The 21,407-nt window shown below is 33.1% G+C and overlaps 3 protein-coding genes across 3 annotated transcripts; 2 read left to right on the forward strand and 1 right to left on the reverse strand.

Moving 5' to 3' along the window:
• The first annotated feature begins 13,670 nt into the window (after positions 1-13,670).
• On the forward strand, positions 13,671-14,536 carry LOC114713160 (uncharacterized). The gene is made up of 2 exons (XM_028897751.1): positions 13,671-14,095; positions 14,335-14,536. Exons 1-2 carry the CDS (start codon positions 13,671-13,673, stop codon positions 14,534-14,536), a joined length of 627 nt encoding a protein of 208 aa, XP_028753584.1.
• A 60-nt stretch (positions 14,537-14,596) lies between these two features.
• LOC114713171 (uncharacterized) lies at positions 14,597-15,067 on the forward strand. The gene has a single exon (XM_028897761.1). It carries the CDS (start codon positions 14,597-14,599, stop codon positions 15,065-15,067), a length of 471 nt encoding a protein of 156 aa, XP_028753594.1.
• Positions 15,068-19,723: 4,656 nt separating this feature from the next.
• Positions 19,724-21,398, reverse strand: LOC114713178 (zinc transporter 6, chloroplastic-like; the record flags this gene model as incomplete). The annotated part of the gene is made up of 2 exons (XM_028897775.1): positions 19,724-20,250; positions 21,201-21,398. Coding segments are annotated over 2 exons (513 nt in total), but the record flags the coding sequence as incomplete, so codon positions are not given.
• Between the last annotated feature and the right edge of the window lie 9 nt (positions 21,399-21,407).

Below are 21,407 nucleotides of genomic sequence, written 5' to 3' on the forward strand. Positions count from 1 at the left end.
ACACTTATTTATTATAAATAACTAACTTAACTAATTTTTAATTTATTTAAATTAGTCAACTAATTCTTATCTTAATGACCAGAGTTAGCATGATAATAGTTATTTTCACAAGTCTCGAGTTGGTTGTCATGTGTCCATTTTGCAAATGGCAACTAGCAATCTCTGGGTTGGGCTTAACAGATTGATTGTTGGGCTGATGGTGGCCCAATGCATTACAATTAGCCCCATAGTATTATTTGCAATTTCAATCCAAAACAAAGAGCTGTTAGCAGTTAATTGAAAATTCATCAAATAAAAATTATATATTAAAAATATACTCATTGCTCCTTTTTGAAATTAATTCTCTTTTTTTTTTTGGGAAAAGAAGTTCTGCTAATACTCATGGATAATTATTTTATTTTAAAGAGATTAGCTTTGTGATTAACAAGCTCTGCTCTTTATCATAGAAAAATAGATTAAAATTAATTTTCTTAAATACATTAATTTGATAATACTAGGATATACGTTGTGTTATGTCTCAGTTTATGCATGTTTTATGTTTAACCGTGTTTCTCTATTTGTTATATTTTCAATAGTATTGGACTTCAATGTTTTGTTTTGTTTTTTTCCTTTTATTGGAAGCAATCATCTTATTGGAAGTAATTCTATTCGAGACATTGTCGAGCATTAAATATGAGCATTTCTCCCTGTAAAGATTCAAATTTTGAATCGCCACGTTATGAGGGACTAATTCTTTTCATTAGACTCAACCCTATTGGTGACTCAAATGATATGTTTTGATTCAATAATATGATAGGAAGCCCATTGTACTATGGACATTTTCACTTATAAGTTTGAATAAATTTATCTTTTTTATATTAAAAAAAAGAAGAAAAAGGAAAACTCTATACATAAACAAACATGTGATTAATTTTTAATCGAATTGGTTGGTCTGATTCAGTTCTCATCATAATGGTGATGGTTATTGATAAAGCCTAAATTTTATATATTTTATCCCACATTAATTCAGGAATTAAATGATAATTTTGAGTTTAAATGGATTCTTATGCATAATTGGATTGAGTGATTGATTTTTGGATTTTTCATAAAAATTGAGATTTTGGATTAAAAATATAAATATTTTGTGATTTCCTATTTTTGACTTGAAATTAATTTTTCTATTTCTTTGGAAACAAGTCTTATATTTTTAGAAAGATTATTTTTAGAAAGTTTTGCAATTTCTTGCCTAATTTTTGTGCATATCTAATATTTAATTTTGATATAGATTATATTATATTTGAATATAATCTACATTAATGGATGCATTTAATTTCTTGTAGATCAAGAAAGAACATATAGGAAGTCCAATGATGTAAGATTGTTTCTTGGAATTTAAGTATAATCCAATAGCTAATATCAAGTAGGTCAATTAATTATTAAATGGCTTGAGCTTTGGATCTAAAAAAATTTCCTTTTCTCTAATTAAAATATTTTCCTTATTTGAGAGCAAGGACTCATACTTGCATCATCCCATATCCACTTTGTAACATACAAAAAAAAATTAAAAAAATATATTTATTAAATTAAATTAAATAATATTTTATTATTATTAAATTAAAAAAAACAGCTTTCGGTGGAAAGCTGGGAGCATTTGACAAAAGGAAGAAATTGGGGGGAGTAGCATTTAATGAAAGATGGAAAAAATGGAATAGGATAGTTGGATGGTGAAGGGAAAAAAAGAATAAAAGGGAGTGGGGAGACCGAAGAGAGTGAGAGAACGGAATAGAAAGAGTGGGAGAAGAGAAGAAAAGAGTGAGAAGAGCTATTGAAGGTTAGGACAAACTTTGAAAATAATTTAGGTACACAAAACTACTTCTTTCTATCAAATTTTCTTTATGAATATTTCCTATATATTTATAACTTTATATTTTTAGTATCGTTATAATATTTAGAGAAAATTTTACTATTTGGGTATAGAGTAGGTATGGAGTTTTGACAATATATGACCGTATAAATTTAAAAATACATTATGAAGGAATTTTAATCGGTTTATTTTGTTGAATGATTATTTTGAGAATTTTAAACTAAGATTTTAGTTGAAAAGTTTGTTATTTAGACTTGTAATATGTTTTCACCGATTAAATTTGAGTTAAATAATTTATTTGAGTTATTTAATATATTATTGAGGTTTTAATCGGTTTAAATATTGAATAAGTTAAATATATATTTTTGAAATAATTTTTGAAGGCTTGAAAAATTATAAATTGAGAAATTTGTGAAATTAAATAAAGCTACAGTTTGTTTATAATTTAAAAAGAAGTTGTTTGGTTTGAGGAAAAATTTTAAATGAGATTATATTAAATAATTGAGAATTTTAATATAAAATATTTAGATTTTGGGTAATATAAAAATATATATACTTTTGTTAAATTTAAATAGGGAAAATTACACTCAGGTCCCACAAAGCACAATTAATATCAAAAAGGTCTCATGAAATCACAAAATGATTCTGAAGTCCCCAGGGACCTGTGTGTAATTAATTCTAATTGTGAAATTACCTACTTACCCCTGTTAATTTTATTGCAACAATTCGTTTACAATCTCAACAATGGCTGTTAACAACCCGAGAAGACGTGATTGACAACCTCGGCAGTGCTCATGACAACTCACTTTGTGGAATGCCAGGGGCATTATTGAGGTTGTTAACCACCTCTTCTCGGGTTGTTAACAGCCACTGTTGATGTTGTAAATAGGTTTTGATTTTATTGCAGCAATTCGTTTACAATCTCAACAGTGGCTGTTAACTACCCGAGAAGACGTGATTGACAACCTCGGTAGTGCTCATGACAACTCACTCTGTGAAATACCATGGGCGTTGTTGAGGTTGTTAACCACCTCTTCTCGGGTTGTTAACAGTCACTGTTGAGGTTGTAAATAGGTTCAAATTAACAGGGGTAACTACGTAATTTCACAATTAGAATTAATTACACACAGGTCCCTGGGGATTTCAGAATCATTTTGCGATTTCGAGGGACCTTTTTGATATTAATTATGCTCTGTGGGACCTGAGTGTAATTTTCCCATTTAAATAGCCTTATATGTAAGTTATTTTTCAAAATAATATCTATTATAAATGCCTAGAGTTGGGAGAGTTAATATATTTATGTAATTTTGGTTTAGAGAGTAGTTTTAGAATTTTAGAGTAGCTTTGGAGTAGTTCTGAGTTTATATTAATAAATATTTATGTGCAATTTTGTAGACTTGAGAATTTTGGAGTAATCTTTGTGTGAATATTTGTAAGCTAAAGAGTACCGGGTAACTCTGAAAATTCTTTCTTGTACATGTGAATTGTGTATGATTGTATTATGAATTTACTATATTTTTATATATTGAAATATAATATTGTGATTTTTCAAATAAATGTTTTGGTATGTTATTTGATTGTTAAGATTTATTGCTATTAATTATGATTAATATTTAAATATATTGATGGCTATGGAATTGTCATGAGTTGTTATTAAATGGTATATAAGTTTTATTGCTATCTTATTTTTAATATATTTGCGGACGTATTTATGATGTAAGATTATTGGCATCTGACATACATTGTTGGGCTAAGGATAGAAGGAGATTGCATGGATGTAAAATTACCATGTGGTATGCCATCACTCAGTGCACAGTGGATGGCACTTGTCAAGGCCCCTTCTTCCATGTTTTCCTTTGGCCGGGAATTCATTGGAGCTGTGGGACATGTGACACCTCCCTATTCACAAAGGAGGGGAGCCATAATCCGAGCTTGAGCTCTATATCTTTGGCCGGATATATCTCTTGTATCGGTGAGTTTGGAATAATTTAGTAAAAATAGATTAGTTCCTATCAGACTATGTGTTAGCCTATGGCTCCAGTTGGCGGTATAAGGGTGGACGGTGATATAAGGGAGGCAGCATATTGCATTATTTTCGGATATATTAGAAAAATGATATTGGTATATTGTTGGGAAAAATAAAATAAAATTGAATTGAATGTCTCAAATCCGTGATTTTTAATATATTTATATACACACATATAAACAGATTTTTGGTTTATCATATATGATTTGCTTGTATAGGTTAGAATTTCAGTAGTTACTGAGACGTTTGATCTCACCCCCTATATTAACAATTTTCAGGCGAAGGATCTAGTAGAAATCAAGGGAAGGCACCAATGGAGTGAGCCGTGAAGGCTTCTGTGCTCCTCAAGCACATACTATGTTATATTTTTATTTGCCATGACTATAAGACTTTAATAGTTTATGTTGTTAAGTTATGTTAGAAATGTTTTGAAATTTTGACTTATTTGCAGTATTAAAAATATGTATAGACTTTTAAATTAAATATTTTATTGCGTATGTTGATACAATTACGTGAGGTGTTACACACGTGGATGCTTACTCTCTCGGCCATAGACTCGATCAACAAAAGCTCTTTCACTACGGGTTCATCTTCAACTTCCACTCCATCTCTTACTCATAAACTATTCATTATCCCAATCCCTTCAGTTACGCCATTTCTCAATTATCCACCCAACATCGCTTTTGCTATTCATTGCGTCACATACCCATGAAGTGCACTAAGGAGTTTGGAGGAGGAGATACGTTGACGGAGGCTTAAGCTTGTTAGGGAGACAATTTGGGAGGAGCATGGAGGAGGCTTGAGCCTTGGGCTAACACTTGAAAACCATAAGGGAGTAATATTCCATTTATATTTTTAATTCAAGGACTTAAGATTATTTAGGTTTAAATAATTTTAAGTTGTATTTTTGTGAGACAATTTAGTTTTAGATTGTTATTTTCACTCTTGGATTGGATTGATATTTATGTTGAGACACTTGATAGAATTTATGTTTATGAACCTTTGTATTATTAATTTAATTTATAATTGAGTTTTTATTATGGATTTAATTATCAATGTGGTTTAAATTGCAAAATTTGGATTCTTTTGCATCTAATTGTTTAATTAAGTTAGTTAATTGTCTAATTGTTTAATTGGATAATTTCAAACATAATTTTCAGAATTAATTTGAGTTATTTTTATTGGTTCTAATAAGCTTAATTAACCAACCTTATACCGTTATTGTTAGGATTATAGTTTTGATGATAACAAAGTTAGATTAATTGGGTTAAGTATGTTGATCGATCATCTGATCAATCAATCGTTTATCGCTAAGTTTTCAGATAACTGCTCAGGTATAAATCAGTTTTATAGTAGGTGTTTTGATCGAAGATCTATCCAATAAGTTGTTGATCGATAAAATGTTCGATTATCGCTAACATGGAAATCACACAAGGTTACGGTTAATTATCGATCACCTGATCGATAACATCAGATAAACAATCGAGTTACTGATAAAGAGAACCAAATCTAAAGTGTATTTATCGATCACATGATCGATAAATCAGTTATCAATAACGACTTCGATAAGAGGTAACACAATCTACTCGTTCTGCACATTAATTCTGTTACCATTTATCGATCATATTTTCGATCATTTGTTTATCGATCACATGATCGATCATTATGCTCTAACTCTCTGAATGTAGATAATCATCTTAACTGCTGGATCGATAACCTTATCGATCATAAAATTATCGATCACATGATCGATAATCAATGTCTTTATCTACTCTTATTTAGTTTTTCTGCAACCAAATTATCGATAACATTATCGATAATTTAACTTGTTTGCATAATATCTTTTCACATAACATGATCGATAAAGAGTCTAAGGATTGCTATATTCGCATTAACTTACGTTGAACCATTTTCGATCACCTAATCGATCATTGACTTTTCGATAATATGATCGATCATCCAATTTCCTGAAACTCATGTTTTCACAAAACGTGATCGATAATTAGTTTCTTTACCTTACAGGATTAAATTTCTTTTCTCACTTTATCGATCACTTGTTCGAATATTCATTGATCGATCACCTGTTCGATCATTTCAGATAGTCTGTGTCTTTCACTGAATATATTCATACTCATGGTTTATCGATAACCTTATCCATCATCCATTTATCGATAATTTGTTCGATCATCAATGACTGAAGTTTCATTTCTGTAACATTTGAATTATCAATAATGTGTTCGATCATGGAACGATTTTTGTTTACCATGATAATTCTTAAAGTCAATGATCCAACACTTGATCGATAATATTGATGAACTGATTCAAAAAGCTTTCACTCTATTTATCGATAACCTGATCGATCAACAAGTAATCGATCACCACTTCGATCAAGCATATCCAGAATGTCTTTCTGCTCTTTTTACAGATAAATCACTTTGTCCAAAATCATTGAATGATAAATTCGTTTTCTCTTCTTAGTTCATGACTAAAGCATACTCTGCAAACTCTTACTTGTTCAAAGTTTAAAATATGCAGATCACTAAGAAAGACTGCAACGGCTCTTCAACGAGATTACGTAAACTGCAACCTACAGTGTCAGAAGCTCAGACGCATTAATGGCGGAACCGTTGAAACTAGCACAACACGCAAACGGAGTCACAACGGCTAGAAGCTCTTCCGTCTAACGGCTACTTAACGATCTCAACTATAAAAGGCGCAAAGAAGCATTAATGAAGGGATTGAATACCGGAACTACCACCTGTGATTATTAAGTCTAGCATTCAATACTCTGTTTTCCGCAATACTACTGAGCATCAGTGTTCATCATTAAATTCACTCTGTAAGAGAGCCGATAACTACTCTTCATTAAATACTATTGAGTGATACTCAAGAGTGTGGACTCTTGAGAGGGCTTGTATCCTTACGGGAGTAAGGGGGAGTGATTGAGCGATTCAATTACTATACCGAGGCACTAAGAGCCCTGTCAATCTTGGAAGATAGTGAAATACTCAGAAGTGTTCTGAGGACTGGACGTAGGTCAAGTGGTTAAGACCGAACCAGTATAAATCTTGTGTCTTCCCTCTTCGGTGAAATCTCTCCTGACTCTGACTCTCTGTTTTTCAATACTATCTCGTTTTAATTTTTAAGTTTTTGTAACTCACCCAATTCACCCCCCTCTTGGGTGAGATTGATTCTAACAGTTATGAGTTCTCTAATGGTTCAAGGTTTTTTTGAAGTTGAGGGTTTCTTTTGGTTCAAGTAGGTGATTAAATTTATTAATTCTACTCTCTTATCACTTTCCTTTGGAATAATTAATTGATTAGGGTTATGAAGGTTAAATCCATCCAAATCCTAAATTGTCCCTTCTACCGTATTTGAAGAGAAATTTCTCAATTTTACTTGTTAATTTTCTTTGCTCTTTAGTCAATTTTCCTTATTTATCATTTTAATTTTTTTCTTCAAAAAAATCCCCCAAAAAATTGTATTGCATGCATTTAGTTTAATTTAATTTTCATATAGATTTTCAGGGCATTTGCATCTTGCATTTAGAATTAGAATTTTACATTTTAGTTTAGGTCCATTTTATTACATTTTTCATCACTTAAATTTTTATCTCAAGAAACCCATAACTTGCTCTTTGGAAGGAATGACCTAGGTTGATCCTAAATTACAAATTAATTAGGACCTAGTTTAATTGAATGCTTTAACAACAGAGGCATCATCAATTTTAGTGCCTTTGTTGAGGAGCAATGATTAGACTTTAGGTTTGAGTTCTAGGTGATCTTACACATTTTATCTGCATAATTTTTTTTCCCTTTTGGTTTTGTGTGCACTTTTTTTTTTTTTACTTTGATTTGTAATAGTTGCTTAGTGTATGACTAGATCCTCTAGCAAAGAATTTTTTAAATTTGATCCTGAGATTGAGAGGACTTTTTATCAAAGAAGGAGAGCTTAAGCTAGTAATCTTATAGGAAGTGATTCTTCTGTTAAGTTAACTACTAATTCTTCTTATTTTTCTAACTCTTCTGACTTTGAGAGTAGCATGGCTAACCCTGCTAGGGTTATCAAAGAATTAGTTTCGCTTAATTTGCATTTCCAAAATTGGTGCATTAATTATCCTGATATTGACACTGATTTTGAGTTAAAGTCTAGATTTATTCACTTACTTCCAAAATTTAATGGCCTTACAGGCGAGGATCCATACAGTCACTTGAAGACTTTTCACATGATTTGTACTGCTATGAAGCCTACTGGTGTGTTTGAGGATCAGATTAAGATGCGTAGCTTCCCTTTTTTTTTTTGGAAAGTTCTGTGAAGAATTGGCTTCTTCAGTTACCTTCTGGATTTATTACTTCATGGGACCTGCTAAAAAGGTTGTTTTTGGAAAAATATTTCCTAGCAGGTCATATTTCCTCTATCAGGAAGGATATTTGTGGTTGTCAACAAATGTCTGGGGAATCCTTATATGCGTATTATGAGCGCTTTAAAGCATTTTTATCCAATTGTCCTCACTACCAAATTTCAGATACATTGCTGATTCAATATTTTCATAAAGGGCTCTTGCCTCTTGAGAGAGATTTACTAGATTCTGTGACTGGAGGTGCTCTTCTTGACTATTGACTGTTAAAGCTGCTTGGAGATTGATTGAAAAGAAAGCTGAAAATATCCAATAGTTTGATAGTAGGCAGCAAGCTAGAGTAAATGAAGTTGGATTGCATTCATCTTATTCTGAGTCTCGCCTTAAGAGCAAAATTGATAAGTTAGCATCTGCTATGGAGAAAATGGTTATATTTCAGATGAAAAACTCCCAGAATATGGCTCCTTCTGTGAGATCTTCTCCCCTTTTCATCTCACAAGTTGACTCTACAGCTCTAATTGGGCCACTTTGCCCTATTTGCTCTCTAGCTACTCATACCACTAACTCTTACCCTTACCTAAATGATGGAATTGACTCTTGTAATGTAATATACCACACTAAGCCTATGACTCAAGATGGCTAGAAATATGATCCTTACTCAAATACATACAACCCTGAATGGCGTGACCATCCAAATATCAGATATGGAAGTGGCCAGCCTCAACAATCACAGTTCAATCAAGGTGTAAACTCTTCTAGTAGTAAAATGTTCCAACAAGTTAGGCAAACTACGGCAAATCAAGATGAGAGTTCGAAGTTAGAAGGCATGATGAAACTCCTGATGGATAAGTTTGAGCAAAAGGATTTGTAACATAGCCCAGAAATTCAGAATCTTCAAACTCAGATTGGGCAGTTATCTAATGCACTTAGTAACATGCAAAGTCAAGGCTCGAGGAAACTACCATAACAGGTAATAGTTAACCCTAATGTTGGCATCCAGCAGAATTCTAACATTGGTGGAGTTAATACTATATTTCTCAGAAGCGGAAATTCAATTACCTCCACAGATCCTGTCACTACTTATGCTTCAAAAGATGAGGAAGCCATCATTAAAGATTCTCCCCCTGCTTCCAAATTGCATAATAAGTCTATTTTATCAAAACCACAAGTGGCATTACAAGAAAAGCAAGAAAAAGATGAGGAAGGGAAGAAAGTGAGCAAGCAAGTCTTACCTTTTCCTATAGGGCCAGTTAGGGCTTAAAGGAGAAAAAAAGAACTTGAGATGTTCAAAGAGGTTTATGATATCTTCAAAAAAGTGGTGATCAATGTTCCATTAGTTGATCTAGTTGCACAAGTTCCTAAGTATGTGAAGTTTTTGAAGGAGTTGTGTACCACCAAGAGAAGGCTTAAGCATGATGGCAAAGTTGACTTAGGGGCAGTTGTCTCTTCTCTTTATCAGATACCAATGCCAATGAAGTGCAAGGATCCTGGTAGCTTTATCACACCTTACACCATTTTCCACATTGAGTTTTCATATGCTTTAACAAATCTAGGAGCATCTATCAATATCATGCCGAAATCAGTTTTGCTCAACTTCAAGGTGCGGATCTTAAGCCTACAAATCTAATTGCTTCCCTTGCTGATAGATGCTGTGTAGTCCCAGAAGGAGCCTTGGAGGATGTCTTGGTTAAGGTAAAAGATCTCATATTTCCTACAGACTACTATGTTCTTGATATGGATAATGCTAGATTTAGGCAAAAGGGATATTCATCTTTGATTTTAGGTAGACCATTTCTTAAGACTGCTAGGGGTATGATAGATGTGCATGCTGGTACTCTTACTATGGAATTTGCTGGTAAAATCATTAGATTTAATGTGCTTGACTCTATGAGACATCCACCTGATAGTTGTGCTGAGATTGATGTTAGTTTTATTGATGTTATCACTGATAATGCTGATATAGATTTTAGAGATAGTATGATAAGTAGATAATGTGATATTATCGACTTAGATAATTCTATCTCTTGTTCATGTTCTGAAATTGGTAGTTGTGATACATGCATTGGTATAGATACTGCTGATATAGATGTTTTCACTAATTTCATTGAGATTGTTAGACATTCTAGTTTTGATTCTTTTATGCCTGTCCATAGCTTTATCACTTTTAGTGATTCCTCATTGATGAACCCTGTCGCTAGGTAATCAAAATTATACTTGGAAAATGCAGCAGGTGAGGCAATACCTAAGTCATTTTTCTCAAGGAGCCTCAAGTTGGAATTTAATTCTTACAATTCACTTTAATTATCAAGTTACCAAGGTAAAAGATTGAGTTCAGAGTGGAAAATCTAAGTGAGAAACAAATTGAAAACAAAGGTAACAGTAAAGGTTCAAAATGAAGAAGAGATTCAGATAAGAGATGATAGTTCCCCTAGCAATTCGTCCTTCCTTCCTTGTTCAATCCTATAATTTGGGGTCCCTTAGAGTCAATTAAAAGGATAGATTCAGCTACTGTTCAAATCTCTCTAATCCACAAGTCAATAACAACTATCTTACTAGATTCATTGTCTTGATATGTAGAGAAGGAAAATCAATTGACAAGAACACTTGAGAAATAAAATTGCAATTCTCTAAGGATGACCACAACTATAAATCATCAAAATCATTCAATCAAATTCAGAATTATAGAACAACAGTCCAAGCAAATGAATTAGATCTACAAATTATCAAAGAATCCTCTGTTCAATTGAATCAAAGGACACAAACTCACTTCTAAATGTTCAATCAGATCTAAATTTCAAGAAACATAAATCTAATCACACAACTCTCATTCTAATCACAAATGTTCAATTGATACAAATGAATCTTAGAATAGAAAATGGAAATCAGATCTGAAAAGACTCCCTGTTCAGCTCCATGAACTCAGGTTAAGTTCATTGCTAGGAGAACTTGAGAATTCAACCACTCATCCTTGATTTGTAGCAGAATCAACAAGAATCAATGGAAGATCCATGAAGAATTAGCAGAAAGTGAAGGATTTGGGCAAAATGGAGGAGAGAATTGGGAGAAGGCAGAGAGAACAAGAAAACTGGTAATCTGGAGGTGGAAAGACTGAATCTGAACTGCCCCGTATGAGCACGCGACTTCTGTATTTAAATCTAAACTTTTTTGTTGTCCACTGCGGCACCTTTTGTTATCCGCTGTGACGCCTAGCCAAAACAATATTGTCTTAATTAGTGATTCTGAGTTCTTTGTTGAACTGCATTCACCGCAACGCCTTTGATAATCCGCCACGGTGCCTATTATCGAGAGTACTTTTGCAAATCAGCCATGGCACCTAAAATGAAGTGTCGTGATGCTTTATACAGAATGGCTGAATGCTGAAGAAACTCCCTGAAACTCACACTAAACAAGGAATCAAAAGTACACACAAATAAAATCACATAAAAACACAAATAAAACCTCACAATTCCCTTCACTAACTCTTATGCATAATGAAAGATAATTATACCCAAAATATGCAAATATAAATGGCAAAAGCATAAGTTTAGGACTAGAAATATATGCAAATAATGAGGTTTATCACTCATCTAGTACTTTTGTTGATTCACATGGACTCTCTCAGTTACTTAGTGTGATTGATGCTATAGATGTAACTGATTCATCTTCATTATCTAATTTTGAGCTGTTAGCTAATATTGATCATGTCCCTGATATAGAAATCTTTGATTTTGACCCTAATGTTGCTTATGACATGAGTGCTACTGATGACACTTCTTTTGTGAATTGTGGCTTATTACCTAATTCTTCTGTTATTACTGTTCCTGCTAATGATTCCCAAGTTGGGAAAGTCTACTCTTCTGCTTGTGAGTCTTCAGTGCAGGTTTCTAGTTTGACTAACATTGATCTAAAGTGCCTTATACCCTCAACTGAGCAAGCTCCCTCTTTAGAGCTAAAGCCACTACCTGATTCGTTGAAATATGCCTATTTGGGGAAAGATGAGACATTGCCTGTGATTGTAGCTAGCGACATAATTGTTGGTAAAAAAATTCGCCTCTTGAGGTGCTAAAAAGAAGGATGAAAGCTATTGGATGGACTCTTGCAGATATTCCTAGAATTAGCCCTAATGTGTGCATGCACCGGATTTTGTTAGAAGATAATGCCAAAGCTGTGTGCCAGCCACAGAGACAACTCAACCCATTGATTTTTGATGTGGTAAAGAAAGATGTTTCTAAACTACTTTTTACAGGCATAATCTATCCTATTTCTGATAGGCAGTGGAGTAGTCGGGTTCAAGTAGTTCCAAAAAAGACTGGCATTATTGTTATTCATAATGATGAAGCGAAGCTTATTCCAATTAGAGTCCCGAATAGCTAGAGGGTATGTATTGATTATATGAAGTTGAATTTTGTGACTAGAAAAGATCATTACCCCCTTCCATTTATAGATCAAATGCTTAAAAGACTAACTGGTAGATCCCATTATTACTTTTTGGATGGTTTTTCTGGATATTTTCAAATTTTCATTGCACCTAAAGATCAGGATAAGACCACATTCACATGTCCATTTGGAACCTTTGCATATAGACGCATGCTGTTTGGCTTATGTAATGCACCTGGTATTTTTTAGCGTTGCATAGTTTTCATATTTTCTGATTTTTCTTGAGCATTACATGGAAGTATTTGTGGGTGATTTCACTATCCATGGTGACTCTTTTAATGCATGCTTAGCTAGTTTGGATAGGGCTTTGGAAAGATTCATTGAATATAATCTTGTGCTGAATTTTGAGAAATGCCATTTTATGGTTAAGAAAGGTATTGTTTTAGGACATGTTGTTTCACATGATGGCATTAAGGTTGATAAATCCAAAATTAATATTATTTCATCTATTCCATTATCCCTCTTGTGTGAAAGATGTGCGCTCTTTTCTTGGACAAGCTGGATTTTACAGGCGGTTCATTCAGGACTTTAGTAAAATTGCATTACCATTATCTCGTTTACTGTAGAAATATGTGGGCTTTGTTTTTGATGATGCTTGCAGGTGTGCTTGGGATGAGTTGAGAAAGCGAATCACTACACCTTTTATCATTCAGCCACCTAATTGGAGCCTTTTCTTTGAGCTTTTGTGTGATGCTTCTGATTATGCATTGGGTGCAGTTCTTGCTTAGAGAATAGAAAAGCGACAACATATCATAGCATATGCATCACAGACACTGGATGCCACCCAGGCTAATTACATAACTATAGAGAAAGAACTGTTTGCAATTGTGTTTGGGCTTGAGAAATTTTGTTCTTATATCCTCCATATAAAAGTGGTTGTCTTTACAGATCATTTAGCTATCAAGTGCTTATTCAAGAAGCCGAACTCCAAACCCCACTTGATTAGATGGGTAATGCTGATACAGGAGTTTGATGTGTAGATTTGTGATAAGAGCGGTGTAGAGAACATGGTAGCTAATCACTTAAGTAGGATTGAGGCTCTTGTGGTAACATCTTCTTTACCCTTAGATGATTTTCCTGATAATAGACTTTGTGGTGTTGATATGACTGTTCTATGGTATGCTGACATTGCTAATTATCTAGTTGCATCTGTTTTACAGACTGATATGAATAAGCATCAATTAAACAAGTTTAAAAGTGATACTAAGTTCTATATATGGGATGATCCCTACTTGTGGCACATTTGCAATGATCAAGTTATTAGGCGATGCATTCCTGATAGTGAATTTGAATCTATATTGACATTTTATCACACTCTTGCTTGTAGAAGGCGCTTTAGTGCTAAACGTACTGCTAGGAAGGTTTTAGAAAGTGGATTATTTTGGCGCACTCTATTCCATGATGCCCACGAGTTTTGTAAGAAGTGTTCCAGGTGCCAAGTTTTTGGCAATACCTCTAAGAAGCATGAGATGCCTCAATAACCTCTATTGTTCTGTGAAGTTTTTTTAATGTTTGGGGTATTGATTTTATGGGACCTTTTCCTACTTCATTTGGTTATGTTTACATTTTGCTTGCTGTGGATTATGTCTCTAAGTGGGTTGAGGCAATTCCCACTTGTACTAATGACTTTTCTATAGTGGTTTCTTTTGCTAGGTCTCACATTTTTTGCAGGTTTAGAATTCCAAGAGCTATCATTAGTGATCAAGGTACTCATTTTTTCAACCGAAGTATGCAGAGCTTACTTAGCAAGTATGGTGTGATGCATAAGGTGGCTACTCCATACCACCCTCAGACAAATGGTCAAGCGGAACTCTCGAACAAAGAAATTAAGCTCATTCTTGAAAAGACAGTGCAACCTAATAGAAAGGATTAGAGCAAGAGGCTGGATGATGCACTTTGGACATATCGTACAACATATAAAAGCCCCATTGGCATGTTTCCAAATTGGATTGTCTTTGGTAAAGCTTGTCATCTTCGGGTAGAGGTGGAGCATAAGGCATATTGGGCCATCAAAAGCTACAGCCTTGATCTTGCTAGTGCTGGTGCTGAAAGAAAGTTACAATTGCAAGAACCTAAAGAGCTTAGGAGAGAAGCATATGAGAACACTCAGATCTACAAGGAAAGAACTAAGGCTATCCATGACAAGCTCATCTTGAGAAGGGAGTTTCACGTGGGCCAAAAAGTTCTACTTTATGTCTCTAGACTTAAACTCATGTCTGGTAAGCTCCGTTTTAGATGGGAGGGACTTTTCATTGTCACTAATGTTTTTCCTTGTGGAACTGTAGAGATTAAGAGAGAGCTAACTAAAAGATGCTTCACAGTCAATGGTCATCGCTTGAAGGCTTACTATGAGGGATTCTCCACCCAAGACGTAGAGGTCATCACACTACGAGACACCACGTAGCCCCGGTTGTATTCCTTCCCTTCACTCTTTTTGCTTTACATTGTCATATTATTGAGTTGGGCTGTGCTAGATACTAGTTATTTTTGTAATTTGCCCTATGTGTTATGCATTAAGGACAATGCATTGTTTAAGTGTGGGGAAAGGATTTTATTCTTTTAATTTTTTTATTTTAGGTGTGTTTTTACTTTTGTTTTGGCTTCCTCTTAAAAAAAACTAAAAAAAATGTTTTGTTTTGTTTTGAATGTGAAGATTAAAAGTTTAAAGTGATTCAAGTATAATGCATTCTTGATTTGAAAAGTGATCGATCATGACTTAAGTGGATGAATTAAGTGGCAATAGATTTGACTTAGGTGAATTTGAGCTAGTAATCATGTGCCTAGTGAGGTTTTGAGCCTAAAGCATTTCTTCTTTTCATGTGTGTATAACCCCTATCTCTTTCCTTGATCTAGAACTTGATTTGAATCTTGTTTGAGACCATATTTGTGCATTTACATTCATAAAGATGATAAATTTGTTTCAATTTTTCTAGCCAGATAAGCCAAAAGCCTACCCTTTTCATACATTTATCCTTTGCTTAACCCCTTTTGAGCCTTCATTTTTTTCACTTAGCCATAACCAAAAAAAAAAAAAGACATCCTAACATTTCTGAATCTTAGGAGTTGAAGAGTACTATATTACATGTGCTTATGATAGAAGAATATATTTAGAGTTATGGTTTGGATCAATTAGGAAAAAAACGAAAAGGAAAAAAAAAAGAATATGTAATAAGATTCCACTCCTCTAGTTTAAGCTGTGCTTAGTAATCAAGGATTTTCATCACCAATGTCGATCTTCGCGTCAAACGACCAGTAAGGGCTATGACTGTGCTAGTAGCATCTTAGTGCCAATGAGTTATCCATGCTTGAGTAACCAGGCCTTTGTATCACCAATATGAAAGTTTGCGTCAAAAGAGCATGTACATAATGGCCTAAGAAAGTTAAAAAAAAAAAGCTTGAAAAAGAAAACAAAGAAAGAAGGAGAAGAATAACCTAATTCAAGTTTAATTTAGTTTCTTGCATTCCACTATATTTTTTTCACTGACTCTCTTCATTTCCTAAGATGTTCAACTTTGTTTCCCCAAGCATTATATCCTTTCTTTCTTTACGTTAGCCCATTACAACCTAATAAAAGTCCTTTTGATTTATGCTTGTAATTGCTTTGTGATTCGTGAAGAATTTAGATTCTTGTCAAGCCTATGGAAAGAGGATTGGATAGCATGGTTTTAAGTGCAAACATAAACCAATATACTTTTGAGTGATGAGTGATATACACATTAACCTTGGTAAGGGATTTCTGACTTCGATTCCCCCTTGTCAAGAAAATTGCCATGATGTTTGTTTTCTTTATTCATGAAAAGATTACTTGGATAAGAGAGACGTTGAATGCTTTGATTTGCTTTTTGCTTGTGATTGGAACATTCACCTTTGTTTGATTTTCTTTTGTTTTTTTACTACTCTTTGGTTTTCATTTGCTTTGTCCAAGAGTGCAAAGGCTAAGTGTGGAGGAATTGATAAAACCTAAATTTTATATATTTTATCCCACATTAATTCAGGAATTAAATGATAATTTTGAGCCTAAATGGGTTTTTATGCATAATTGGATTAATTGATTGATTTTTGGATTTTTCATTAAAAAAATTGAGATTTTGGATTAAAAATATAAATATTTTGTGATTTCCTATTTTGACTTGGAATTAAGTTTTTTATTTCTTTGGAAACAAGTCTTATATTTTTAGAAAGATTATTTTTAGAAAGTTTTGCAATTTCTTGCCTAATTTTTGTGCATATCTAATATTTAATTTTGATATAGATTATATTAAATTTGGATATAATCTACATTAATGGATGCACTTAATTTCTTCTAAGTCAAGAAAGAGCATATAGGAAATCCAATGATGTAAGATTGTTTCTTGGAATTTAAGTATAATCTAATGACTAATATCAAGTAGGTCAATTAATTATTAATGGGCTTGAGCTTTGGATCCACAAAAATTTCCTTTTCTCTCATTAAAATATTTTCCTTATTTGAGAGCAAGGATTCACGCTTGCATCATATCTTCTTTCATCCCATATTCACGTGAACGCTCACTCTCTCAACCATAGACTCGATCAAGAAAAGTTCTCTCTCTAGGGTTTCATCTTCAACTTCCACTCCATCTCTTACTCATAAACCATTCATTATCCCAATCCCTTCAGTCACGCCACTTCTCAATTATCCACCCGGCATCACTTTCGCTATTCATTGCGTCACATACCCATGAACTGCACTAAGGAGTTTGGAGGAGGTGATACGTTGATGGAGGCTTAAACTTGTTAGGGAGACAACTTGGAAGGAGTATGGAGGAGGCTTGAACCTTGGGCTAACATTTGAAGACTATAAGGGAGTGATATTCCATTTATCTTTTTAATTCAAAGACTTAAGATTATTTGGTTTTAAATAATTTTAAGTTGTATTTTTGTGAGACAATTTAGTTTTAGATTGTCATTTTTACTCTTGGATTGGATTGATATTTATGTTGAGACACTTGATGGAATTTATGTTTATGAACCTTTGCATTATTAATTTAATTTATAATTGAGTTTTTATTATGGATTTAATTATCAATGTAGTTTGAATTGCAAAATTTGGGCTCTTTTGCCTCTTAATTGTTTAATTAAGTTGGTTAATTGTCTAATTGTTTAATTGGATAATTGCAAATATGATTTTCAAAATTAATTTGAGTTATTTTCATTAGTTTTAATAAACTTAATTAACCAACCTTACACCGTTATGAGTTCTCTAATGGTTCAAGGTTTTTTTGAGTTGAGGGTTCCCTTTGGTTCAAGTATGTGATTAAGTTTATTAATTTCACTCTCTTATCACGTTCCTTTGGTGTAATTAATTGATTAGGGTTATGAAAGTTAAATCTATGCGGATTCTAAGTTGTTCCCTCTACCGTACCTGAAGAGAAACTTCTCAATTTTTACTTATTAATTTTCTTTACTCTTTAGTCCATTTTCCTTGTTTATCATTTTAATTTTTTTCTTCAAAAAAAATCCCCTAAAAATTGTATTGCATTCGTTTAGTTTAGTTTAATTTTCATATAGATTTTTAGGGCATTTGCATTTTGTATTTAGAATTAGAATTTTGTATTTTAGTTTAGGTCCATTTTATTACATTTTTCATCACCTAAATTTTTACCTAAAAAAACCCATAATTTGCTTTTTGGAAATAATGACCTAGGTTGATCTTAAACTACAAATTAATTAGGACCTAGATTAATTGAATACTTTAACGACAGAGGTATCATCAATTATCATCACTGATAATGCCAAAACCATCTTCAAGAAAAAGAAGAGAAGACAAAAAAAAAAAAACTCTAAATATGGCCACAAATGACATTCTTTTAAAGTTGAGGAGGAGGCACATAGTGGAATCTGTATATACTTTCAACCACTCTCGAAGGTTAAGACAAAGAAGGAAATTTTGAAAAAGAAAAAGACGGAAGCATGGATACACATAATTGTGACAACTTGGAAATGCATTAACCAAAGAATGGCATTACCATTACAACATTTTTATTTTCCCCTCCACTTGTATTGCTATTGCCGTGCTTCTTTTTCTAACTATCTTCTTTGCCAATTAATGCGCCTTTACTTTTTAACTTTATATATATATATATATATACACACATACACACACATATATATGTATGTATGTATGTATATGTATTCATTTAAAGTGAGTGTGGGAGGGAAATAAAGTAAGTTAAAAAGTGTTGAAGTTTTGAAAATCGAACGCAGGTTGAACTCGGACAGATCATGATTAATTTAATATATTCTTTATTTTATATGTTAGATGTAACATATTAGCCTTGGTATTTTATAAAATATCATTTTATAAGATTAAATTTGTAAGATGAGTTTAATCGAAATTCTATCAACAAAGAACAATTAAATTGTATAAAATTCTATAAACTCAGTCACGCTTGGATAAAATTTCAGTTTTTAACCTAGCGTTGGTATAAATTTTTTCCCAACTAAATTGTACTACCTCTGGTTCTTAATATAAGACCTTATTTGACTTTTATTTTGATCCTAAATATATGACTCTAATCTACTTTATCTCTCATATTTATCTTTTTTTTAAAGATAATCCTTCTAATAATGGCAGTTTTAGCTAATATACTTGATTAGTAAGGATATTAAAAAAAAAACAGTACCTATTTATTACAAATAACTAACTTAACTTATTTTCTTAATCTCCTCAAAGATAGGAAGTAGTATAAGATAATATATATATATATATATAATGAAATGATTATTGCACAGTTGCATGGTACAAACCGACAAACCAGACAAAATAATAGTAAATACCACTAATCTCAATTTATATTTTCGATCAAACTAAGTTGGGGAAGAAAAATCTTAAATCGGGAAATGGACGAATATATATTGTCAACAAACTTAATATATGTCCCCGTTTGTGCATGTGTTATACATAAGCATCCCATGGCTTAATTTTTACACATTTCCCATGAGGTTGAGCTTAAAATTTTGCCATTACATAGATTCACATGCTTTTCCTCAATTGAATGTGAATCCACAAATTGCATGAAATTCGATATGAGTCGCATTATTGTTAATGCCTTCCAAAAGATTTCACGCGCACACGCATACTGAACATTGATGATTTATCAGTTCATTCCATTACTCACTCAACATTCTAAGCAAAGGCCAGTGAGGACAAGCAAGTGACTATACATCTTACATTAATAAACCCTAGGTTTTATTCAGCACAGAAATTCTATATCAGAGAAAAAAAGAAGAAAACAAAAAGAGGGGTTAAGTTCAAGCCCATAAAGCTAGAATTGACATGGCAGCAGACCCAAGAGTCAAGGCAACAAAAGAAGCCTTCTTCAACGTCAGGTTGGAGTTCATAAGCTTGCTGTGAAAGAAATCTAATGCAATTAGGTCAACCAGAGCCATGTAAATCAGAATCCCAGAAGAAATTGAACCTAACAAGCCTTCCATGATCAAAGCTTTCGGACTACTATCATCATAACCTGTCACTGAGAATAACACCATCCCCAGTATAATCCCCATCGGTGTTGTCACTGAGAACATAAAGCACATGTAGGCCGTCGTTCCAAAGCTAAAACCAGCCTGCACAATTTTGTAAATATGAATATATTTATCAGATTCTTCAACAGGAAAAAGGTGATACTTTGACGTAGGCTTGAAGAAATCCCATAACTATTCTCCAGCTTAGAATTTTAAAGCAAATCTTCATCCTCAATTTTGGATACTCGCAGGGTTTTTTGACTGAAGATAGAAAGAAAAGGAGATGAAATCAACTTGCTAAGTTGGCTCCTTTCACTTTCTCACTTTACTCTCTGCATCTCTTTTTTCTTCTTTCCTTTTCTTTGTTCAGATTTACAAGAAATCAAGGAACAAGAAAGTGGAGAAGATCTGCAAAGGGCTTTACCCTTATGCATCTGGTATTTATGTTCACAGAACTTGGTTGATCCTTTGAAGATGCTCTCCACTTAATTATTCTGATTTCATTGATCATTGCATTAAACATCTAAACTTCAAATTCCCTTTATCATTAGATTCGCAATGGGACCAAATTTATTATATCAGCCACATATATAGGAACTCATTAACAAACACAACTAATTATCAATTAACGTATAATAATTTCTTGATGAAATTAATTAATCTGTACAATTACCTTGATTTCCTGAACTTCAATAAATTGATCAATCTATTCAGAATTGCTCCATAGATCGTTGCAAGTGATACAGACACAAAGCAAATAAGAAAAGGTGGAGCTAAAGTGTCACTCTCAACATAGAACCATAGCACCTTTATTTATTTAACAATTTTGAATAATTTCTTCGCTTAACCGATCCAAAGTTCAAACAACTCATTATTTAATATCATTTTACGTCTAACAATGTAAAATCCTAAATTAATAAGAATCCCCAAATTATAATTATTTCTTTATAACAACTATATTAAATTTATATCCAGCAGACAATAAACTAGCTGAAAATTCGGTGATAACTAGTCTGAGATTTTAATTTGTAAAAGCAAGAAGGATTACGGACCTGAGCGACGCAACCACCAAGACCCATTCCTTCGAAAATTTGATGAAATGCCAAAGCGGCGACGAGAGGCCTAATGGTACAAACGTTCTGAGACATTCCCATCGTCACTCCGATTATCACCGAATGAAAGATTATTCCAATTTTCCACACCTGCGAAACCAGTCTCTGCTTCAATTTCGCCATTTCCTCTGCTTCCCGTTCGGTTTC

The sequence above is a fragment of the Neltuma alba genome, unplaced genomic scaffold (assembly GCF_004799145.2).
Source record: "Neltuma alba isolate B1F8T4 unplaced genomic scaffold, ASM479914v2 tig00001876_pilon, whole genome shotgun sequence".
In the NCBI taxonomy this organism is placed as follows: domain Eukaryota; kingdom Viridiplantae; phylum Streptophyta; class Magnoliopsida; order Fabales; family Fabaceae; genus Neltuma; species Neltuma alba.

What these genes read in the sequence shown, in the direction of transcription:
- LOC114713171 (XM_028897761.1), top strand. Translation starts at nt 14,597, where the DNA reads ATGTTTCCAAATTGGATTGTCTTTGGTAAAGCTTGTCATCTTCGGGTA.
- LOC114713160 (XM_028897751.1), top strand. Translation starts at nt 13,671, where the DNA reads ATGGTAGCTAATCACTTAAGTAGGATTGAGGCTCTTGTGGTAACATCT. An exon ending in TTTTGTAAGAAGTGTTCCAG is followed by an intron (nt 14,096 to 14,334) that starts GTGCCAAGTTTT and finishes CATTTTTTGCAG; the next exon opens with GTTTAGAATTCCAAGAGCTA.